Source organism: Oryctolagus cuniculus, chromosome 6, assembly GCF_051225735.1.
Source record: "Oryctolagus cuniculus isolate XC-2025 breed Fujian yellow rabbit chromosome 6, ASM5122573v1, whole genome shotgun sequence".
In the NCBI taxonomy this organism is placed as follows: Eukaryota; Metazoa; Chordata; class Mammalia; order Lagomorpha; family Leporidae; genus Oryctolagus; species Oryctolagus cuniculus.
This window is the reverse complement of record NC_142872.1, coordinates 5,079,998-5,105,010: the sequence shown is the minus strand read 5'-3', so window position 1 is coordinate 5,105,010 and position 25,013 is coordinate 5,079,998. Positions and strand designations below refer to the sequence as shown.

At 44.7% G+C, this 25,013-nt stretch overlaps 1 protein-coding gene and 1 long non-coding RNA gene across 53 annotated transcripts in view; one reads left to right on the top strand and one right to left on the bottom strand.

Annotated features, from left to right (window-relative positions):
- Positions 1–89: 89 nt before the first annotated feature.
- LOC138850113 (uncharacterized) lies at positions 90–24,837 on the top strand. Of its 3 annotated transcripts, none has more exons than XR_011389632.2 (3): positions 90–215; positions 2,701–2,785; positions 22,893–23,372. It is a non-coding gene; the product is annotated as an uncharacterized LOC138850113 (long non-coding RNA). The 3 variants fall into 3 exon arrangements; XR_011389631.2 differs by lacking the exon at positions 22,893–23,372 and adding an exon at positions 24,334–24,837 and having other exon boundaries at positions 100–215; XR_016235031.1 differs by lacking the exon at positions 22,893–23,372 and adding an exon at positions 5,895–6,070 and having other exon boundaries at positions 100–215.
- Positions 9,098–25,013, bottom strand: part of APC (APC regulator of Wnt signaling pathway) — a 181,070-nt gene continuing 165,154 nt past the window's right edge. For 35 of the 50 annotated variants that reach the window (XM_070075972.2, XM_008248396.5, XM_070075974.2 and 32 more), the window contains 3 exons: positions 24,836–24,952; positions 18,100–18,314; positions 9,098–16,669 (listed from right to left, as the gene is read on the bottom strand). In XM_070075972.2, coding sequence (XP_069932073.2) covers positions 10,114–16,669; positions 18,100–18,314; positions 24,836–24,952 — 6,888 coding nt within the window. In that variant the 3' untranslated portion in view covers positions 9,098–10,113. The remainder of the gene's footprint in view (positions 16,670–18,099; positions 18,315–24,835; positions 24,953–25,013) is intronic. The other 15 variants (XM_070075999.2, XM_070076001.2, XM_070076002.2 and 12 more) reach the window with 3 other exon arrangements.

Genomic DNA, 25,013 nt, shown 5'->3' with positions numbered 1-25,013 from the left:
TCGCCCCGCCCATTTGTTGCGGCGCAGGCCTTTCTCTGACGTGGCGCGTCGCGGACGCGTCCGAGGCAGCGGGGCACGCATGCGCTGTACCTTAACAGCGGTTGGTTTCCGGCGCGCCTTCCACCTGCTGAGGTTGCAGGAGCTGCTGTCTCCCGCCGGCGACGGTGGTTGGCAGAGAGGAGTCAGGTCTGGCACGAGATTCATGTTGAGATCAGGCAAGGACGTGCCCTTCAGACTTTTTTTTAAATCATTTTATTTATTTGAAAGAGTTACAGAGAGGTAGAGCCAGAGAGAGAGAGAGAGAGAGAGATCTTCCATCCGATGGTTCACTCCCCAAATGACCGCAAAGGGCAGGGCTACGCGGATCCGAAGCCAGGAGCTTCTTCCCGGTCTCCCTAGTGGGTGCAGGGGCCCAAGGACTTGGGCCATCTTCTACTCTTTCCCAGGCCACAGCAGAGAGCTGCATCGGAAGAGGAGCAGCCGGGTCTCGAACCGGCGCCCATATGGGATGCCGGCACTGCCCCACAGTGCGGTCCCCCAGATTTTGTTTTTAATCCCTCCCTGGGTCCCACCGCTTGTGTTCAACTTGGCAGAAATGTATTTTTAAGAATTTTTATTTACCTTATTTGAGAGGCAGAGATCGTCCATCCAATGCTGCTTTTCCCAAGAAGCAGCGGTCCAGGGCTCCATCTGAGTCTCCCACGTACTAATGAGCCATCACTGCTGCACCCAAGGGTGCGCATGAGCAGGGAGCTGGGACTCGAAGCTGGCGTTCCAGTATGGGATGTGGGCGCGCCAGGTCGCTTAACTGCGAAACCAAATGTCCACCCTACAAAAATGATGGAACTAGAGAAACTGGCGCTCTTTGAATTTGTGTAAATGTCAGAAACTGGACTGTGGAAGGAAAAGGGGGCTGAACAGAGAGGAGACTCAGGTCCAAAATAAATTTATTCAAGAAGAAAAAGAAATTGGCAGAGGTGGCTAACTGCTGCTGTGCACACAGAGTGAACACGTGGAAGAAAGCACCCACGTGGGAAACCTGGAGGAAGCTCCTAGTTCCTGGCTTCAGATGGTCCCAGCTCGGGCCATCGCAGCCATTTGGGGAGTGAACCAGTGAATGGAGGATCTCTCTCCCATTCTCCCTGTAATTCTGACTTTCAAGTAAGTAAGTAAATAATTTTTTTTTTTTGACAGGCAGAGTGGACAGTGAGAGAGAGAGACAGAGAGAAAGGTCTTCCTTTGCCGTTGGTTCACCCTCCAATGGCCGCCACAGCCAGCGCGCTGTGGCCGGCGCACCGCGCTGATCCGATGGCAGGAGCCAGGAGCCAGGTGCTTTTCCTGGTCTCCCATGGGGTGCAGGGCCCAAGCGCTTGGGCCATCCTCCATGCACTCCCTGGCCACAGCAGAGAGCTGGCCTGGAAGAGGGGCAACCGGGACAGAATCCGGCGCCCTGACCGGGACTAGAACCTGGTGTGCCGGCGCCGCAAGGCGGAGGATTAGCCTAGTGAGCCGCGGTGCTGGCCAATAAATAAATCTTAAAATCTTAAATTTTTTTTATAAAGCACTATTTCATAATTTCTCTTCCAACTAAATTCCTTCAGTCCTATTTTAGTGGTGGCTGTTTATTCTACTACATATAGGAGGCACTTTTCAGAAAATCAGGCAAAGTAAAATAGATATTAACTTTTTTAAAAAAAAGATTTATTTATTTATTTGAAAGAGTTACACGGAGAGAGGAGAGAGGAGAGAGAGAGAGAGAGAGGTCTTCCATCCGCTGGTTCACTCCCCAATTGGCCGCAGTGGCCAGAGCTATGCCAATCTGAAGCCAGGAGCCAGGAGCTTCTTCTGGGTCTCCCATGTGGGCAGTCCATCTTCTACTGCTTTCCCAGGCCATAGCAGAGAGTGGATCAGAAGTGGAGCAGCTGGGACTCGAACTGGCGCCCATATGAGATGCTGGCACAACAGGTGGAAGCTTAGCCCACTATGTCACAGCACTGGCCCCTAACATTTACAAATGGAAAACACTAAAAACCTAAACCAATCAAACAAAAATCTCTCCCCACAGCTTAAATCTTTGTGAGCTGGCATAATTTGCGCATTCACGCTATGATGGCGCCAGCAGAGGTGCTCAGCCTGCCTCCCTGGAGGCCCAGGCTTCTCTCTGTCCCCTTGCTTTCTGCTCTCCGTCTTCTTGGTGGTTTCTTGTTACCAGACTAAGCTTGGTATTGATACCAATAAACACTTTCGTAAGTGCTGTCATAAGTGTGCTCGATTCTTGGAAGAACAGCTTTATGCAATGATAGAAAAGAGAGGAGTATGTTAGGGAATGAAATGGATCCAAATTTTAAGGCACGTAGGGTACTAGCTTTAGGAGACAGATATGGAAAAGTGGGAAACGAACAAAGGAAATAATTGAGGAGCCACATGTTTGGGGGTCATTGTATGCAGAACTGTGGTCCCGTCTAACTCTACCCCTGGAATAGAACGGGGGGCGATGGCAGAGGGGCGAGGGGATATATGTAACGTTGTCACCACACTATGATGAAGGGAGCAGTACCGACAGTTCCATTGGAAGCAGGTTGGGTTCACGGAGGATGCAGCCGGGTGTGGAAAATTGTGAGGACGATGGAAGAGCTCTGCAGCTTGGTGGCACTTGTTTCCAGATCTCACTTTTACACACCTGTCCTTTGCTTCATACAGATGTGCCACTAAATTCAACGTAGCAACCTTCATTGAGACTTCTGCTGGCAGTGGGGTTCACAAAGGCAGGAGGAGGAAAATCAAGGTGGGTGAGAGATGCTTCAACAAGTTCATGGAACTTTAAAAAATAAAAGACAATATGAGGGTGGGCATTTGACCCAGGGGTTAAGAGGCCTGTGTCCCACATCAGAATTCCTGGGTTCAAGTCCAAGCTGTGGCTCTCAGTTTCAGCTTTCTACTGATGCAGATCCTAGGAGGCGGCAGATGGGACTAGAGAACTTGGGCCCCTGCCACCCACATGGGAGACCAGGAGTGAGCTCCCAGCTCCTGGCTTTCTCTCCCTCTCAAATAATGACTTTTAAAAACAGTGATGTGCATATCCCATGAGCCTTTTGAAACCCCTCATCTTGCGGGAAGTAGGTGCTGTAGGAAGGACCAGGAGTCTCTCCCCATCAAGACAACAAATGAATTTGCAGAATCTCTCATATAGCTGTTTCAAAACTCTGGAGTCTCTCGAAGGCCTACAACTTCCAGAGAAAGGCTTGGACTGCAAGTCATAGTTGTTTTCAGTCAATGAAGCCCTTAGCCAAGCAGCAACTATGCTGTGGCAGGCAGCTGTGCGTGCGTTACAGGAGCAGCATGTGGGAGGCAGGGTGGGTAAGAGACACTGATACTGGGCGTCATTTCTGCTTCTGATCACATACATGCAAACAGGCAGGTGGCCAAGGCTGTCGTACTGCCTCTCCCCTCCCAGTTAGTTCCAGTCCCTCTGCCTGCAGCTAGTGTTTCTTCCAGGGGACATCCTACAACATGAGGGCTTCGAAAGGGAACATGGGAAATGCACACTATCATTTTTAGAATTAGTTGAGAGGCAGAGGTGCGCACACACACACACACACACACACATGTCCTCTGGGTCACTCCTTCCTCCTTCATTTTTCTCCCTTCTCTTTTTGGGAGCCAGACATTAAAGACCAAGGCATTCAAAAGGAAAATTAGAATAGAAAAGGACTGTGTGCCCAAGGGACATTGCAGGCTAAGAAAAGACCCTAGAAGACCCTGTTTACACCTCAGGATGCTTGGCATAGAGATACCTACACCAAGTAAACAAGCAAAAAAATAACAGCAAACCCTGGGGAAGACAGAATCTGATTTCTGCAACTGCCACGTCCAGTGTCCAACAACAAAGACCACAAGGCACACAGAGCAACAGGAAAAAATGTGGCATATTCCAAAGAGAAAAAACAACAGAAACTGTCCCTGAAAAAGATCTGATGGCAGGTCTGCTGCTCTGAGACCTCACTGCAGTTGTCTTGGGGATGGCGTTATGGTTGGACAGGTTTTGGCTCTGACTCATGCAGGTGTTTAGCCCCTAAGGTCTTATGTTAACAGTGGATGGGGGAATCTCTTTTAAATGAAATAAAAATAAATAAAAAACTAAATTGCGGGCATTCCCCAAGTGGATGGCAAGGGACCCTGGTGCACTCTGATAGGCTCCGATAAGGGGGTGGGGGCATCCCAACTGCAGCCTAACCTGCAGGAAGTGGCTGCCTCAGCTGCGAGGCCTTTGAAATGCCTGGTCCTGGGAATCCCAGAATGTCACTTCCAGCACATCCTATGGAGTGCAGCAGTCACTGGACTGGATTCCAGGGCGAGGCCACCACCTGACATAGCAGAGGAGCGTGTGGGAAGACAGAGATGGTGCAGTTTTGGAAATATTATCTGCCACCTGTCAGAGTCCACTTCTGTGGAACACCCTGGATTTACCTTAGGATACTCGGAGCTAAGTAGATCAGCTTGACCTAACAAAGCTGTTGCTGTCAGGGACGACATGGCGTTTGCTCACCGTGATCTGTCTGCGTCCATACCAGCTCCTGCTGGATTCCTACCTGTCTTGGGGCGGGAGAACAGAATATAAGTGAAATCTGTTCTAGTTAAACTGTCTCCTTGAAAATCCTTTATGGCATGTGAACGCAGCCAGTGCTGCTTTGGTCCTTCTGTGGGAAAATGTCAACACCCAAGTGGAGGATGGTGTCAGGATTTGCCCAGGACTTTGCAAACACACCTCGGAGGAGTGAGGAGTTCACATTTTATGAATCCAGCCTCCTCAAGGGAGAAACCACAATTCAAAAGAGAACTTTCCCCAGCTCCACAGGCACGCAGCCTGCCCTGTCCTCACCACGTCCACCCGTGCAGAGGGCCCGGTCCTCAGGGGCTGCCTGGGAGCCTCCACTGATGTAGCTGCACGCTGGATGAGGTGCTTCCACTGTGTGGTTTACAAACCTTTCTGGCTCTTACACAGACCCTGGGCCAGGCTGAAACTGGGAGCCAGCAACGCAGTCCAGGTCTCCCACCTCGGGGGCAGGGACCCAATGGCTTGAGCCATCACTGCTGCCTCTCGGTGTGCATCAGCAGGAAGCTGGAATCAGGAATGGAGCTGGGTCTTGAACCCAGGCACTCTGATAAGGGATGTGAGTGTCCCAACTGGTGTCTTAACTGCTGTGCCAATTACCCACCCACATCACTACTGCTCAATGTCACTTACAGAAGGTCATCTTTTTAAGATTTATTTGAAAGGCACAGTGACAGAAATACAGGTATCTCCCACCTGCTGGTTCATTGCCCAGATGGTCACAACACACAACAGCCAGGTCTGGGCCAGGCTGAAACCAGTCTCCCATATGGTTGGCAGGGGATTAAGTGCTTGGGCCGTCTTTCATTGCCTTCCCTGGCACATTGTCAGGAAGCTGGATCAGAAGTGGAGCAGCTGAGGACTTGAGCAGCACCTTAACCCACTGTACAATGCCAGCCCCTGGACTTGTTTTTCAACAGGTGTAAGAATCCCAAGTGATTCAAGTATTGCACATAAGTTGTACGTTAGCTTGGCTGTTTGAGGATTCTCAGGTAATACTGTTCCCTCCCAAATGCTGCAAGGGTTTTCCCATGGTTCTTTCTTCTTAGCATTCAGTATTGCAGAGAAATCTGATGCCCACCTGATTTATTTTTGTAGGCAACCTGCTCTTATCTTACCACTGATACTTTTAGAAAGTTTTCTCCTTGAAATTAAAAAACTCACCAAAGGTGGCTTTTGGCTGAGTTGAGTAAGCTGTCATTTAAGACACCCGCGACCCACATTAGGTTACCTGGGTTTGATCCCTGGCTCTGCTCCTGACTCCAGCTTCCTGCTCATGCAGACCCAAGGAAGCAGTGGTGATGGCTCAGAATAGTCGTGTTCCTGCTATCCACGTCGAAGACCTGGATTGAGTTCCTAGCGGCCGGCTTCAGCCTGGTCCAGCCTGGAATGGTACCGGCACCTGGGGAGTAAACTAGTGGATGCAAAGCTCTCACAAATAAAATGCGAAGTCAGCAAGATGCATCTGTGGTTTTCTGTTGGTTTCAGGTTACTTCAGGGACAAAAATAGGGTTAGTTCACAAATGCTCAAATAGAGTAGAATTAGGCCTCAGAAATGGCAGGGCCTGAAGTGACTCCTAGAGTGTCTTTTCCCTCTCACACTTGCTGTCTCTGCTACCCTCCCATGCCTGTTCCCTCTTCCCTGGCAGGCTTTGTTTTAATTTGTTTCACAAAGCCAATCATAGTCATCTCAGCCCTAACCCTGCGTGATCTTTCAGGTCCAGGCCTCAGCCACCAGCCAGAAATCCCTTTGATTGGCTTGGTGATTTTTTTTTTTTTTAAAGCCAGGCCATCCAAGTCTTCAGCCACAGTCCAGCCTATGATGAGTCTCTCTTAGGTCAGACACTCAGTGCTAGTACAAACAGCAATGGCCAGGAGAAAGGCTGAGTGGGCACATGCTTCAGTGACCAGCCAGTTTGGCCTAATGTTTGGATTCCCAAAGGCAGTGCAGATAGGGCAGGTGATGTCTGTCATTGTTTTCAGTAGTTATATTCCACTAAAGTTGCATTATAGTCAGTGGTCACCTTGCTTAGTATATATTATGTTGAATATTTTTAGTTATGAAAGTAACAGTCATATAACGTCAAGAAAACAAGTGAATAGTCACAAATGCAGAGAAAGAATTATCCTGAATATCAGAGAAAAGTAAAGTGTATTTAGCACCAAGAACAATATTGTACATATAAAACATACAGGTTGAAAGAAGCATCAACAGTCTAACAAAAAGCAGAATATATTTCATAGACCACAGAGTTATGAGAATGGCAGGAAGATGACCTGGGTAGCCATAGTCCATGGGTTTCAGCATTACAAAGGAGTATTTTAGTCAGCACAACAGGAAGGAGAGAGGCTTATTAGAAATGAAAAATATTATACACTATTTCAGTCATGATAATAATAATTGAGGAATTATTTTTATTTGGTATCTAATGATCTCACTACTTCTGCAGCTCTGGGTGAAGCACCCTTTTCCTTCCCCAGGGAGAAACCACAGGAATTCTGAGAGTGCATCGGGAGCTCCTTGAACTCAGCAATGGACTCCACCCCTCCATCTGATTGATCTGGGGTAGCACACAACCCAGAAATCCTGACTGTACCCTTTTGGGACTTAACTTTCATATCGTCTCATTCTGTCCCTTGCAGTACCTTTCCTTTTAGTGCCTGGTAATCGGTAGTTTATCCTCAAACATCAATCTGATTCCCAATTAACTGGTTATCACTGCATGTTCATCGACTGGACACGTTTTCCCTTCACCTGAAGTCGTTCTTTTCTATCCCAAAGCTGTCAGTTTCTTCTGTCTTATGTGCACCCAGGTGTTCACGGAAGGCTGTTGAACAGCTTTCTCTAACACACTGCTTCAAAGGGACCGTCAGCTGAGCCTTCAGACCCCGTTTACCCATGTCTGCCAAGTTTGCCTGCTCTTGGGAGTTGGGACGGGCTCTATCTGGGCTGGAAAGCTCAACAAGTCTCTTGCTTAGAGCGGGAAGTTTTTGTTGGTGTACTGTCAGACTGCAGCGTCAGCTGCTGAACTGCTGGAGCTGAGGGCAAGCACGGGAGCTCCCTGGGACAGCCCAGGCCCGTGGTTCCAAGTTCAGTTCCCAACAGGCAGCTGGAAACGCACATCCGTGGGCTCCTCCACAAACCTGGAGTCAGTCCCTACGGGGATGTGGTCTGTAAGGTCTTAATAAGCATTCTGGGGACTCAAATGCACTCTGGTTTGGAAACCACTGCCTCGGGATTTGTGTCCTGCAGCCCAGAGTGAGCCAGGACACTGCCCTCCATCTCACCTCTATAGCCCCGAACTAACCCACCCTCTAGTCACACACACCAGGCCTCCACGTCCTGCACAGCAGGCCTCAGCTGGGACCACAGGGCCTGCCCCCAGCCATGGAAGCGTCCTGTGGGCTTCCAGAAGCAGGCCTAAGATTTGTCCCTTCACTAGGCCAGGGCTGTCACCTCCTCCAGTGGCCGCTTCCTCCGCAGCGGTGGAGCCCAGGGGTCTCCCGCTGGTGCTGCCTGCAGGAATTCACTTTTCTGCCAAAGGGAGAGAACTGTTCTTTCATCTCCAGAATTGACAACGCCCCACCGCTTTCACTGGATTAAAAGGCAACTTAATTCTAATGTCCCCTCTCTCTCCACAATCGAGTTACAATCTCAGCACTTATTCCTGACTGGCACTTCATCTGTAACTTGTGAGCACAGGTACTACAGGATAGGCCTCCAGGGCACCAGCGAGGTGTGAGTCGTCCTTTCCCCCTCCTCTTCCCGGTGCTCCACCACTCCTAAAAGAGTTTGTTCCCTTCCTGAGTACAGACTGCAGATCTTTAAAAATAAATTCTCCCAATTATTCAACAAATGTGAGCATTTATCATCATGGTGACCCTCCAACCTTGGACAGCAAATCCAGGGAATATATAATATGTAAATTATCTTTGTTAACAACTGCACCACTCTGTTCTTAAAGGAGGCCTCTTCCAGCCAGAGAGGCACTTGAAACACACCCTGCAACTGAACCCACTGAAACAGAGAGCTCTCCTTAACAGAGAATTTAGATTCTTCTGCTGAGTATATTAGCTAGGTAGCAAATCTACCCTTATGTCGCATGGGGCTGTATTCTCTGAGCATGGTAACACGCTGGCTTTACCTGGCGGTGGGTGCTTTGCCATAACACACAGAGTGGTAAGAGGTGTTCACTTCAGACCCAGTGACAATATGGGGATTAGGAAGGGGCAAGACAGTCACACTGTAAAGGGACCACTTGTGCCCAAGAGTAATTTTTCAGGCACAGAATTCTATTACGAAAAAGGAAGTTCTGAGTGGCCTTTGATGTTCAATGCCTGATCCCATGTGGGGTAGATCACACCACTATGGCATGAATTCATTGTCACTGAGATCCAGTGGAGTCAGATAATGTAACAGAAAGGGAAAAAGTATTCCATACCTGGAAGTGCTAATCAATCAAGAGAAGTAAATTTCAGGAGTGGTTAAGTGCTAACAGTCTTCTTCAATTGTTTTTATTACAGTAAGAGGAATTTTACTCTTAATGCATAGAATCAGAGGAAAAAATTTTATATAAGCTTTTTAAAGAGGTCTTTTGACAATTATTAATACAAATGTGAAATAGGACCCTTCAAACAAATACCAATTTCAGTCATAGTTTACATACAGCAATAATTTATTCTGAAATGTCCTTTTAAGTTTCTGTTGAGACACAATTCATGTCTCATTAATAAAAGAGCAGCCATCTCACCTCAAATACCAGAATATACAACAAGATACAGCATAGCAAAAATTCTACCTACTTTCAGATAAAATCTAGTTCAGGTAAAATAGTTTCATTCAATGTTTTACAGTTACACAGATTTCTGTTGTTGTTTTGAGCACAAAATAGTGTAAATTGTTACACTGTAGCTATCTATGCACATCATGTGACCACAGAACTGTTAATCATTACTTCTGAAATTGAACCATCAGTTTCATTCATGCAATAAAGCAAAGCAGGCTGGGTAAACTTGTTCACCGGGAACCATATTTCTGTGAATTTCACAGCCACATGATTAGTTATGACATTAGATGGATTCACAAGGACTAAAACTTTTTTTTTGCATAAATACCAATTTCTCCCTGATGTAAGTTTAGTCAGTTTATAATTAGAAATGATTGATAACAGCAATATATCATATTTTCTATGTAGTGTTATTTTAAGACAAGCAATAATTAAAGGATGATGGGATGATATTCTACTTAAATACTTGTAAAACATACTGTACAAATATACTTGGCTTTACCATTTTTTTTCTTAACTATCAAGAGTGCCTCCCAAAATAACAACCAGTGAAGACAAAGTATACTATCAAATATGGCTTCCAGAACAAAAACCCTCCAACAAGAATCAAACCTATTTACAAAATTTTTCAGTCTTTTAGTTTCATTTGAAACAGGATTTCTATCTAGCATGTAAGTGAGCGCGTGAACTCCTAGCTTCATCGTCCCAGCTCTCTCACACAGACGTCACAAGGTAAGATCCGGAATGGCGCTTGGGACTTTGGGTTCCACTGGACTCTGTGCTGTCGGTTTTTGAATCTCGTTTCTTTGTGTTGTTATTCACTGGCGTTGGGATCTGAGACGGCCGGGCTGAAGTGCTATCTGCGCTGCTTTTCCTAGGGCTGGGGTTGTAATTAAAAGGAGTCACTCTGGCAGCCACAGTCCCACTAGGTGAACTGTGTTTGCTGGAGCTGCTGGAACTGAATGGGGTGCGCTCCGCTAAGGAGCTCTCGGTAGTCTCGGATGTAGGGACAGGATTACTCTGTCCCGGTTTCATCTCAGCTCCTTTTTGGTCTGGGGCATCAACCTGAATAAAGGAGTTCAGACGGTTTTCCAAACCCATGGTATTCGTGGGTGCACTGGCGTTACCCACATTTTGTTTTCCCTGATTATCTTTTGAATCTTTACCGTTTGGATTTCCCTTTTCTGAAATACTGTCGATCACAGGGGGAGTATTACCTGTGGGAGATCTTCCGGTTCTGGGGTTGTTGATGGGACAGTCCTCAATCCTCACCCAAACGTCCTCTGTTTTAGAAACAGCAGGTGCCATTTGATAAATCAGAGTCTTTGATTCAGCACCATTTGCAGCACCTGAGGACGTGGTCGGAGAAGTACTGTTTGGGGGGGAAATTTCATTTTCTTTTATTTTCCTCCATGTGCCTTTTGTGGACACTTGGTTTTCTTTATTTTGCTTGGTTCCTGAAATACAGTTTACATGTTTTTCATCCTCACTTTTTGCTTTTTCACTGGATTCTGATGATGCAGAAAGAATTGAAGAGGAACTTCCAGTTCTTCTCCATGTGCTTACTCGAGGGAGGGATGATGAGTGTTTGCTGTGCTCCCGTTTCCAGGTTCCTGACCTGTTGACAGGAAGTCTGGAAGGACTTTCTGAATGGGAGCGTGCTATGTCATGACGCTTTGCGGGTCTGCCATCATTATACTCTATAGTGGGACTGAGATTAGGTGGGAGTTTCCGCCACCCACCAGCCTGAACAGATGAGTGTGTGGACAGAGACATATCAGGAAGGGAAGGACTTAACACTGGAGTTTGAGCCTGGGACCTTGTGGGAGAATCTGGTCTGGAAGATGGAGAAAGAGACTCAAATGAAGCAGATTCTTCCAGTTTCCTTCTTAGGGTTGGGCTTGGGGCTTCTTTGATGAAAGTTGACTGGCGTACTAACACAGGTCTCTCTGATCTATCAGATTCACTTCCACTTGATTTAGTTGAAGACATTCTAGAAAGTTCCACCTTCTTATTGGCTCCGTTGCCATTGTTCATCTGATTCAGTCCTTTGGAGGCAGACTCACTTCTTGGGATACAACTGCCATTCTTGGACAAACCTGTTTGTTTTGTAAGGTTCTGCTGGCTCATCTGCCTGCCTGGGGATGCGTAGGACATTTTCCCAGAACCTGAGGACTTGGTTGAAGCAGTACTGGGGGAGGACGTCCTCGGCAGTTGAGATAGTTTGTTAGGAGGACTTATTCCGTTTCTGCCAGGGGAAATTGAGTTGCGCCCTGGAGACTGCATAGGTCTACTCAGTGGTTGCTGGGAAGGTCTTGAAGGAGTGGAATCTCGAGAGCCTGACCTGGAAGATCCTTTGTTTGACCCGCCTGTTTGGGATGTCTGGCGGGGAACAGGACTTAATTCTGTCTTTGCTGATGGCTTGGCCCCTCTAGGAGAAGTGGTAGCCGTCTGACCTTCACTAGGGCTCTTAGAGGCTGGAGGCTTAAGGGGCGGGCCTTTTTTAGAAACAGGACTTGTACTTGAGGAGCTATTTCGAACTCCTGGAATATGAATCATTGTCCTACCGCGAGAGATTGAAGGCATGTTTGGTGGAAGGGGCTGCTTCATTTGGCCTGAAACTTCTGAATTAGATCGAACTTTCCCAGTAATCAAACTTTTGTAAACCTTTTTACCTCCTTTGATTCCTTTATTTTCAGATTCGATTTTTTTAGTTTCCAAGGTACTTTTCTCACCAGGTTTTAGAATCCGTGGGCCTTTGTTACTTGTGAAGGGTTTTTCCTCTTGGTCAGGTGTAAGGTGAAATGGTGATCCCAGTGAGATTCCCGATTTCAGTGAAAGGATGGAATCTGAGTCTGACGAAGCCTGCCTGGACAGGCACGCAGCAGCAGCAGCCTGATGTAAACTACTCACTATGGAATTCGCACCTTCCTGAATAGCTTTCCAGTCAAAATTTTCTGAATCCGGGGATAACCCATGTTCTGAATCTGGTCTCTGTATATCTTTCAAATCCAGTGTCAAATCCTCAGCTAAGACACCTCCTATGTTTCTGGGACTCTGCTTTTCATTCTCACCCTTCAGTCTCGAGGGCTTTTTCTTCTTGGGCATTGCAGAACTTATGCATTCCTGCAGCAGATCATCTTCAGAATCAATACTAAGGGAACTCAGAGAGCTGTTTCTTGAGAAACAGACAGGCGTATCTTCCACATGAAAGGATTTAGGGGCATAACCTGATGCCTGAGGTTTACTCGGTTCTCCCTGTGAGTCAGGGGGCTCGTTTTCTTTGATAGGTTCATTTTCTTTGTTGTTGTTTTCTTGGTCAATGTCACTGAGAGAACTCAGAGAGGAATTACGAGAAAAACAAACTGGAGTATTTTCAATAGCAAAATTCTGTAATTTCTCGTCCGTTGCTGCCCCTCTGTCTGGTATGTCTTTGGATGGCTGGGGAAAAGTAGATTGCTTCTGCTGACTTCGACCTACTGGGTGTTTAGTGGTAGCTGGTGTCTTGTTAGCTGATTGCTGGTTTGAAGTCATCTCTGTGTGGCCAGCAGCTTTAGCTTCTGAGTCCTGATTTTCTTTCCCCTTTCTTAATTCAGCCTTTTCCCTGGAAAGGTCAACATCGTCATCATCAAAGTCTAGAGAACTCAAAGAATCATTTCGTGAAAAACAGTAAGGAGTTCCTTCAATAGGTGTGTAATGATGAGGCGAATCAAAAGGAAAACTTGCTCTGACTCGATCTTCATTATTTGGCAGCTTATCGGTGAAGTCCTTGGAATTGTTTTTCAAGTTCTGTTTCTTTGAATCTTTATTGTCTGAGAAAGTTCTTTCAGCATTTAGATTATTTTTCGACTCTGTGTTTTTTCTCACAGGTGCTCTGTATTCAGTGCTCTGTGGCACAGGTTTTACTGGGGAAGTGGGTTTCTTTTTCTTACCGTCTAACTGATTTTTGTTAGCGCCGGATGAAGACACAGACGCTTGCTGGACCTGGTCCATTATCTTCCTCACACGGAAAGGCTTGTGACTTTTTCCTTTGGGCATAGCAGAGTTGATGCATTCAGCAAGAATGTCACCTTCCTCCGTTTTATTGTCATCCAACTCGGGCATCGCCACTGCCGAGGCAGTCCCTCTCTGTGCCTCATCGGTGCTCCTGCCTTCCGTGGGAATGGTGTCTCGCTTTTCAAATTCGCACGACCGCGCCCCTGCTCCACTCCCTTCTCCCGCAGCTAGCTCGTTTGGAGGAGATTCTATTGTGAGGTCACTGAGAGATGTGGCTGTGGAGAAGTTTATGGGTGTCCCTTCTACACAGTACACCCGTGGCATATCGTCCCCTGGGGTAAAACTAACGTGCTTCTGTGCTTGTAACCTGTTTTGTGATGGCAGAAGTTTGTACACAGGCAGCTGGCTTGGTTTCCTTGCCACGGGTGGTGGCAGTTTTGAAGCAGTCTGGGCTAGCTTTTTAGCTTTGCGTGATGACTTTGTTGGCATGGCAGAAATAATACATTCCTCAAGTATTTCGATATCATCATCATCTGAGTCATCCAACAGATCTTTTTCGGAATCGGTAGGCTTTTCTGCCTCCTTCTCCTTGCTTTCATTTGATTCTTCAGGCTGCTCTGGTTCTGTTTCGTTTCCATTGTCATTTTCCTGAACTGGAGGCATGATTCTTAACTCCACATCTTTCTGTATGAATGGCTCATCAAGGCTCAGAGCACTCAGGCTAGATGAACAAGAAAATCCATCTGGAGTACTTTCTGTGGCAAAATGTAATAAGGTATCCGCATCTGGGAGAACCTGGACCCTCTGAACCGCAGCATTCACAGCTGCCTGCTTAGGTCCACTCTCTCTCTTTTCTGCAGTTGGAACTTTATTTTTGGGTACCTCTCGCTTGGTTTGAACTGCCTGAGGAGGTGGTGGAGGGGTCTTACTTCTGCTTGGTGGCATGGTTTGTCCAGGGCTATCAGGAAGGTCACTGGGGCTAATAATGCCACTCACCATTCCACTGCATGGCTCACTCTGCACGGAGCTGGCAATAGAACGACTCTCAAAGCTATCCAGTGAACTGACAGATGTGCATCTGCTGAACATGAGTGGAGTCTCCTGAACGTAGTGCTCTGGTGGGCTCTTGGGGGTCTGAGCACCACTTTTGGAGGGAGACTTGGCCCCTGAAGGTAATTCAACAGCTTTATGTCTGGCTGATTCTGAGGACAAACCAGAAGCCTGGAGTCTGCTGGATTTGGTTCTTACATGCTGGGACACTGCTGGAGCTTCACTCACAGGATCTTCTGTGGATCTAGCTCCACTGTTTTCCTTTATTTCTGCTATCTGCAGAGTACTAGTGGAAACTGCTTCCTGTGTTGTCTGATCACACCCTATTTCATCTTCAGCTGACGACAAAGATGATAATGAACTGCACCGTGAGAAACATATCGGGGTGTCTTCTACACAGTATGTCTGTATTGTTTCCTGGTTGATAGAGGGAACTTTGCAGGTGGTAGCTTTTTGGGTCTGAGCATTTCTACTCTGTGCTGAAGTCGGGTGGAGCTGATTCTGCCTCTTGGTGGTAGACGAAGGGGTAGCTGTATTCTCACTGCTTGCAGGGATGTGTTCACTTTTAGTGCTTTGTGCAGATGAACTCTTGGAAAATGAAAATGGTGGCTTCTGTGAGGAAGGAATGTCAGTGGTATATTTTAAACTATAATCAATAGGCTGATCCACATGGTGTTTTTCTTCATTATACTTCATGCTATAATTTGTTGGTCTTTCTTCTTCTCCATGCTGTTCTTCCTCAGAGTAACGTTCACTATAGTTGGTTGGTTTATCATCTTCATAGTCATCTTCCTGACACAAGGACGAGTTTACATTTTGATTAACTGCATGATTAGAACCCACTCGATTTCCTTCTGACCCACTGGTTCCCCTGGACCTGTACGGAGAAACACATTCCTGCTGTCCAAAATGTGGCTGGAACTTGAGGTGCTTCTCATCAGTGTTCTCGGCATACACAGGGTAAGCTGTACTTTGACTCCTTGACTGTCGTGGCTCATTCTGCTTTATTTCATCTTCTATTATGTGTTTGGGTCTTGCCCATCTTTCATTCTGTGAAGGACTCTGCCTTCCAGAATTCAACTGCTCGTCTGAATATTTAAGACTGTAATTTATTGGTGTATCAAGCTCTCCATCGTTATCATCCATGTGATTTGCACTGTGTATTTTATGGGCTAGGTCAGCTGGATATTGACCATAACTGCAAAATTTACTCTCGTCATCTTCAGAATATGATTCAATTGAAGGTTTCATTTGACCTCTTTTACCATAACCATCACTGCTACTGACACTATTTAAACTGTCATTTGAAGATCTCTTATATTCTAGTTTGGTGTAAGGCATAGAACATGTCCTGTTTGAATTTTCTGACTTAGTGAAATTGTAAGCATTGGAATGAGTGTGGGCAGAACTTCTTCTCAGCCCGTTCCTCTCATCAGGCACACAATGCAAGTCAGTGGTAGACCCAGAACTTCTGTCTTCCTGGGAGGTATGAATGGCCGAGACTTCCTCCATGACTGTGGCAATCTGGGCTGCAGTGGTAGAGATTTGCAAACCTCGCTTTGAAGAGGTTCCTGGATTTTCTGTTGCTGGATGGTAGCTGCTTAGGCCAATTCCTCTTTCTCTCTCCAAACTTCTATCTTTTTCAGAACGAGAACTATCTAAACTTCCCCTTGATGAAGAGGAGCTGGGCAACACTGTTGTATTCAGATATGGTGGAAGGACAGTCATGTTTCCAGTATTAAAATTGTCTGACCTATTATCATCATGTCGACTAGCATCAAATACATAGTCACCGTAAAGACTCTGCTTGTGTCTCTGCTTACTGCGATGAGATGCCTTGGGACTCAAGTTGTCAATATTGTCAAAAGTTTCTGATAAATGCTGAGCATCTAATTCTGCTTCTAGGGCTTTCTGTTTCCTAACATGAAGAGATGGCAAGCTTGAACCAGGAGACATAATATTGGCATCCTTATATTTTGCAGGTCTATTTGCCATGAGATTCCTCAAAGCTGCAGCACTTCCCATAGCAATCATTTTGTGCTTTGAATGAATGAGGTTCTTGAGCATGCTAACTGCTCCCATGTCCCATAATGCTTCCTGGTCTTTGGGATTTCTTGCCGAGAGATTCCACAAAGTTCCACATGCATTACTGACAATTGTCAAACTATGAGATTTCAAGTGTTGTAATAAGGTTTGTAGGCAGTTGTTCTCTCTTAGGATTTGCCTGAAGTGAAAATAAAAGAATATAAAATTAAGGTAAAAAATCTGAGCGTAGTAACAAAAAATAAAAAATAAACTACTAACACTTGATAGGCATAATATGATTGTACTAATTATCCTACAAATTCTAAGCATTCCACATCTCTTTTATTAGTCCGTTTAATGTTCACTGCTTTAAAGCATATACCTCCCGGACTAAAAGCAGCAGAAGTGTTACATTTAGAATACACCCTGCGTTTCCTGTTCTGATCCAACAGCTTTAACAGTTTTGCGGGGGGCAGCACATTTACTCTTCCCACACAGTAACAGGTTCCTGTTTAAATATTACCAACAGATCACTGAATCTTGTGCTGGACAGGAGTCCCATGATAATCTCACATATGCACGGGGGCCTCAGTGCTGACTACTGAGTCATCTTAGAAGAAGGAAATGGAACTGACAGATCTTTACGGGGCCAAGGAACACACCGGAAGCTCCTAGATCAACAGTTCCACTTTTTAGAATAATTTCCATGTCTCTGGCTTGACTCTGTGGGACTGCCATGCTCCTCACAAGTATGTTCTGTCACATTCTATGTGTAGTCATTTTAAAAAATAAAGTGAGTGAAGCTTTTAAAACATAAGTAATGTAAAAACAAGAGTTGAGAATCAGCCCAATGAACTCTGGGACCTGAAAGGAGCTACAGCTTCTTTAATGCACAGTGAGCACAAGTTTAACCACAGCACACTCTGCTTCAGTGCGCTGTGTGACTGACTGCACGCTAGCCTTCACGCGGCGGGCTTCTCCTCGCAGTCCGGCTGTCAAGTGAGCTCCCACTGAGTGTGAGGAGTCTCCTCTGCATAGCTGGAAGGACTGCAGGCTTGGTGGTTCAAAACTTACAGAAAAGAAAGAACCTCGTGCTCTTTTTGAGGAACAATATTGGGTAAATTTTAAAAACAAATAAGCTGTGAAAGACACCAATGTTTCTGTTGATATAACACAAAGCACAAGTTCTGAAAACGTGTGCCCTGTGTCTGCAGGCTTGCTCAGGTCTCACAGCTTGAGTCAACTGGAGGAATGGCTAGTGGCCAAATAACACTATGATTACTGATGTTAACACATCATTAGAAAAATGAGAACTTTCTGGATCCTGCTCATAATTTTTGTTTTAAAATAATTCTCATATTTCTTTATGCCATACTAATAAATAGTAAGGGATTTTATTCTAATATTTGTCACTTTTATTTTTTCCCTTATATATGGCGGTATGTTTGAGACTACTTTATGATATTATAAGCTTTCACTAAAGTACACTAATGAGATAAACAGGAGTTAATAGCTATCTTTTCATAATAAACAGATTTTTTTGGCTTGGAACTTTTGTAATGACAATCTTTTTGAGGGTATAAATTCTAGAGTAATTGATTTAAAAGTAACATGAAACTCTGCATGTACCTGTGGTCCTCATTTGTAGCTATCAAGCTGGACACATTGCGTAATATCCCACCTCCACTTTCAATAATGGCTAACGTATTCGTCTGGCTCCGGTAAGTGAGTGTGCCAACCAAAAATGCCAGTGCACCATCTACAGCGCATATATCAGCTTTGTTCTCAGTGCAGTGTGCTGACAAATTCCATAAGGCACTCAATACACTTTTGAGGGTTGATTCCTATTAAGAAATAGAATATGATTCATCTAATTAGAGTTGGAATTTGTCTTTCGAAACCACTGAACAAAAAAAAATTTTTAATTTTCCCTACTTCACCCTTCACTGCAAAATTATTAGGTACATTCTACTTAGAAAAACGTCCATAAAATACCAAATGGAATTGAAGTCAGTGATATCCCTATAAAATAAGCAAACACAACATTAAATTAATGGCCTTCATTTTAACTGTTTAGTTAAAAGAAGATATCTTAAAAGAACTTATATTAGAATATGAGACCCAATTGATGATGCATTTTGAAAAAAATACCTTTAGGATAATAAAAATTGGACTTTGAAAAACTCCTCTATATACCATAAAGACAAGGGAAGATATCTAAGAATTATTATTAAATGACAAGAGCAAGTTGAAAAGCAGTATATACAATATTCTGATTAGAACACACACATGCACCTATATGTGATTAATTCAAAAGTAAAAATGTACCTCGTTAAAAGAAGAAAGGATACTGAAAAAACTAATTTCTTAAATTAGAGACAAAGTAATTAACAAAAAACTAGAACTCCTTTATATTATCATAGTAAACTGTCAAAGTGCCATAGGAACATTCTAATTCTCAATTAAAGGTACTGAGTCAAAACTTGCCTTGGGGGCCAGCGCTGTGGCATAGCAGGCTAATCCTATGCCTGCAGTGCCAGCATCCCATATGAGTGCTGGTTTGTGGCCCAAATGCTCCTCTTCTGAACTAGCTCCCTGCTAATAGACTAGGAAAGTAATGGAGGATGGCCTAAGTGCTTGGGCCCCTACACCCATGTGGGAGACCTGAAAGAAGCTCCTGGATCCTGGCTTCGGATTGGCCCAGCTCCAGCTGTTACAGCCACTTGGGGAATGAACCAGCAGATGCAGGACCTTTCTCTCTGTCTCTCAAATAAATAAAATCTTAAAAATAATACAAAAAACTTGCCATGATCCTGATGTTACTCTTTCCTACTACCTATTATTAAACTAAGAACAAACACTTTAAAAAATCTACTTTTCTATCAGTTAAAAGCACTCCAGGAGAAATAAACACAGCAAACTGACACCTACTTTGAAATGCCAACAATTTACATTTAAAAAAATTTATTTATTTGAAAGGCAGAGTTACAGAGAAGAGATGGAGAGATGTTCTATCTGCTGGTTCACTCTCCAAATGGTGGCAACAGCTGGAGCTAGGTCAGTCTGCAGCCAGGAGTCAGGAGCTTCCTCTGAGCCTTCCATGTGGGTGTGGGGGCCCAAGGACTCAGGTCATCTTATTCTGCTTTCCCAGACACATTAGCAAGGAGGTAGATCTGAAGTGGAGCAGCCCAGACTTGAACCGGCACCCATATGGGAAGCCAGTGGTGCACATGGCAGCTTTACCTGCTAAGCCACAAAGTGAGTCCCAACAATTTCTTTAAAAAAATATTTATTTATTTATTTTAAAGGAACAGTTACAGAGAGGCAGAGGCAGAGAGAGAGAGAGAGTCTTCCATTGTTCACTCCCTAGATGGCCGCAATCCGAACCCAGGGACAGGAACTTTCTCTGGGTCTCCCACATGGGTGCAGAGGCCCACTGCTTTCCCAGGCCATAGCAAAGAGCTAGATTGGAACTGCAGCAGCTAGGACTCAAACTGGTGCCTACATGGGATGCTGGCACTGCAAGCAGTGGCTTTACCCACTGTGCCACAGTGCCAGCCCCCAACGATTTACTTTTGATGGGGAAAAAAAAAAGATACAAGGGACTGGCTTTGTGTTGTAGTGTAGTGGGCATTCCATATGGGTGTTGGTTTGAGTCCTGGCCACTTCACTTCTAATCCAGTTCTCTGCTTATTGCCTGGAAAAAACAGCAGAAGATGGTCCAAGTCCTTGAACTCCTGCCACCGACATGAGACACCTGGAAGAAGCTCCTAGCTCCTGGCTCTGGCCTGGCCCAGCTCTGGCTATTGCAACCATCTGGAGAGTGAACTGGTAGATGGAAGATCTCTCTGTCTTTCTCTGTCTTTCTCTCTCTGTAACTCTTTCAAATAAATAAATAATATTTTAAAAAATTACAAAACATACATCAAACAATGTTCTCTAAAGGAAAGATTACTGCAGATTGAATTTAATCAAATAAATAGAATATTTCAAGGAGACTAGCTCTGCAGGTCAAGACCTGTATATTCAGAGAGAAAACGCTGTTCTTGGGAGGGCAGTGGGGTTCAGCAACGAGGGTCTGCTCAACACAAAGGCACAAAAGGGGTCCAAATCCCTGCTGGGAAGAGGCAAGAGGGCAAATCCAGACGAGTGCCACGCTGAACGTTTTGGGACTAACCCAGGAATAACTGGCTGCTTCATTCTCTTCATCAAGAAATTCAAGGACTGACTCAATCTAGTGCAGGCATAGACAGGCACTTCATCAGAGAAAGGCAGGAGGCAAGGGGGAAGCACTCTTCACCACACGGATGCGATTAGGGTAAGAGTTTCATTTAATGACTCTGGGACTGAGGTCAAGGTCCGGCATTCCAGGTATCCACAGAATAATGAACAATGGCAGAACTTAGAAGAATTATAAACTGCAACTGGCCTAGAGGTGAGAGCTGACAGAGAACTATACAAGTTGTTCTCTAGGAGACTGTATGTCTAGGACTAAGGGGTTTGTTTTAAAGAAGTTTTATCAAATAAAAATGGGAATAGGAGAGGGAGGAGGAAGAGGGGTTGGAGTGGGGGTGGGAGGGTGGGAAGAATCACTATATTCCTAAAGCTGTATTTATGAAAAGCATAAAATTTGTATGCCTTAAATAAAATGTTTTTGGGGAAAAGATTTTCAAAATTAACAAAAAACAAATTTTATAGTTTAACTAGAGGCAGGAAGTAATGATTAAAGGTTGGAAATCTGAGTACATACAATAAAAGCAAGGAGAGGAGTTTCAGTAAGGTAGGTAACCAGAAAGTATAAAATACAGGTGGAATCAGAAAAGAAAACCCAAGTCAATCTGCCTATGTGGGTCCTACGAACTAGGAAAGGGTTGTGCTAGAGGCAGAACTGGGGAGACTGAGATGCACAGCCAGTTAGGAAATGAAGCAATGCAGACTTTCTGGATGAGACCCCAGAAGCACAGGTAATAAAGCAAAATAGATAAGCAGGATTACATCAAGCTAATAAGCTTCTGGACAGCAAGAGAAAATGAACATAGAGGCAACTGACAGAATGGGAGAAAACATCTGCAAACTATGCACCTGATAAAGGATTACTGTCCAGGTTATACGTAAGAAGCTCAACAACAAAATAAACAATACAGTTAAGAAATGAGCAAAAGATATGAACAAAGGAATAAATATAGGGGCTGGTGTTGTGGTGCAATAGGTCAAGCAGCTGCCTACAATGCCCTGGTGTCCCATATGGGCACGGGTTGGAGTCCTGGCTGCTCCACTTCTGATCTTTATCTGTGCTGATGCACCTGGGAATGCAGCAGAAGATGGGCCAAGTGATTGGGCCCCTGCACCCATGGGGGAGACCTGCATGATGCTCCTGGCTCCTGGCTTCAGCCTTGCCCAGCCCAGCCATTACAATCATCTGGGGGTGACCCAGTGGATAGAAGAGCTCTATTTCTCTCCCTCTCTCTCTGTAACTCTGCCTTTCAAATAAATAAATACATCTTAGAAAAAAAAAAAAAAAAGATGAAATACAAATGGCCAACAGACACATGAAAAGATGCTCAGGATCACTGGCCATTAGGGAAATGCAAATCAAAACCACAATGAGGTATCATCTTACTCCTGTCAGAATGGCTATCACCCAAAAATCAAAAACTAACAAATGCTGACAAGGATGTGGAGAAAATGGTACCATGATACACTGCTGGTGGAAGCGCATACTGGTACAACCATTATGCAAGACAGTGTGGAGATTCCCCAGAAATCTGAAATGAATCAGCATTACAGAAGAGTTACCTGCACTTCCACATTTAGAGCAGCTCAACTCACAACAGCGTAGAAAAGGAATCAACCTAGATGTCCATCAACTGATGACTGGATAAAGAAAATGTGGTATATACACAAAATGGAATATTACTCAGCCACAGAAAGAATGAAATCTTGACATTTTCAACAAAATGGATAGAACTGGAGATTATGCTAAGGTGAAATAAGACCTAGAAAGATATCTCTTTGTGGATGTTAAAATATATGGAGAGAGTATAAAAATCATTTGGATGTCATATCATTTGGTATACAGTTATAAAGAGCACTTTATTGAATCATACCATGTACATGACAATCTACCCTACTTTCCCTACATTATGATCCCTCACTTTGTGGTATTAATACCTGTTTTCAACAAAAAATAGGATTTATATGTATATATATATATAATGTCTACATTTGAAATGAATGTGGCAAAATGTTAAAAATATTGTTAAATTTTAAAACTAAAAAATATAAATATAATAAAAAGAGGAAAAAAAAGAAAAACGAAGCAAGCAACTTTGTTCAGGGCTTTGGTTATTAGAGGAAAAGAGAACACTGCTGTATAAGAAACAGCCACAGGCTAATTTTTATTTTCATTTTCAAAATATTAGGCTTCTTAGAATTGAAACAGAAAGAAGGGCTCCAAGAGAGAAGATGTGGAAGAAGGGCAGGGCCCTAACAGCCGTGAGTGAACTGCAAGGCCTGGGCACAGCTGCAGTGGAGGAAGCAGCTGTCAGCCCAGGCTGTCACTGACATGGACCTCGCCAGGCAGGTGGAAGGCAGCTCCAACGCTCCTGGCCAACAGCAAATGACATTTAGAGGGAAGAGATGATAAATTACAATGAGAATGAGAATCTCCATAATGACTGCTGCACTGATGTAGAAAAAGAGAGCAAATAAGTTCTGATAAGGTTAACCAGTGCAGGACCAAATCAGAATTGGATGCTACAAATTTCTGATTGGCTAGCTCTTTCAATACTGGTCTTACAGTAAACATTGCTAGATGAATCTCTACCAGTATACAGATATTCTACAATTTGTTTGCCATTAGTTTTTGGCTGTCACAAATAAAAACACAATAAACCATTTGTGTTTAACTCTGTGTGTGAACCTAAGTCTTTCTCTTGTAAATACTCAGGAGTGAAATGGCAGGTTATAGGGCAGGTATGTGTTTAACTCAAAAACACTGTCCAAGTGGTTATACCATTTCCCTTTACCGTAAGAATTCTAGTTGCCCTGCAACCTTGTTAACACTTGGTCCATCTTTCATTTTAACCAATATGACATGTGTAATATACCTCACTGTAGTTCTAATTTGCATGTCCGATGACTAACGAGGCTGAGGCCTTTCCCAGTGCTTACTAGTAGCTGAAGGATAAGTTCAAGTCTTCTGCTCAGTCAGTAAGTATACCCGAACTGGTTAACGTGCTGTACTTGCACACCATTACGGGGTCTGGTGTGCTAATTCAACACATGTGTGTGGTGCCTGTGGGCCACACAAGGCAGTCAGCGCCCCACCTCCCCACCCTTCCTCCATGCTGACATTCCCTCACTGCCTCTCTTCCAGTTCTTCATTTAGTATGCAATACTTATTGGGAACTACAGTCACCCACTGTGTTTCTATCTAATAAAATGTCAAGGGTTTTCCAGGTATAAAATAATATGCTTTACCAAAAATACATTTAAAACAGTAACAAAAAACAAAACTCTGCCTTCTCTGAAAACAAGAGTCTTGAAGAAATTGTAGGCAGGGTGGGTGTTGTGGTTAAGCCACTGCTTGTGACATCTGTATCCCCTACTGCAGTGCTAGCTCAGTCCCAGCTCCTCTACTTCGCATCCAGCTTCCTGCTAGTGTGCCTCGGAGGCAGTAGGCGGTGTCTCAAGTGCTTGGGTCCCTGCCGCCCACATGGGAGATCCTGGCTGTGGCCTGGCCCAGCCCTGGCTGTGGCCCAGAAGGACTGGTGGGTGAAAGGAAGCCTAGACTACCTAAGAACACTTGCTTGGTCTCTCTCAGATTTCAAGTTCATGTTTCTTTTGCTTCCTTAAATGTAGTTTCGTTTCTGGAACAGACGCTCGTCCTGGAGATACTTCCTTTTGCAGGCAAATTACTACTTCGAGACTTCACACCCTGGATCTGATCACCAGTACAATTTGAGGACTATGGAAGACTAAGATTTGCAGAGCACAGGTGTGACAGACTAGTTGTCTTCAACTGGGGTGACAGCTGGTAATACCTGGAGACACTTGTGATGTTCATAACTGGAGGGAGGGTGTATTGGCAAAGGATGCCAGCAAATATCTTAAAACAGGGCGATCAGTGACTCCCCCACCCCCGGGCCACACAGAGAGCTACCTGGTCCCAAATGTCTACAGTGCTGAGGCTGAGAAACTACAGCTTACTCCAAACCACCTTGGTGATTTATCTGCCTTAGCACTCCGGGAGCCGGGACTACTCTGACTCCATGCAGTGCTGAGACAGACAGCTTAGAAATTAGCAACCCAAAGTAGTCAAAGTAGAAGTCTTTATTACAGTACTCCGTGTCTTCAAAGGTACCTTTTTAACCTCCAGAGCACATTCCATCAATGCTTTCACACTTCCAACTTCCCGCAACGTCTTCTTACTGTTTACATCTGCTCGCCAAGACAAATTCCTCAAAACACTTGCAATAACCTGCAAATGAATCCATTTTAAAACAGTCTGTGTACAAAATGACTCATACTAGTTGCTCCTT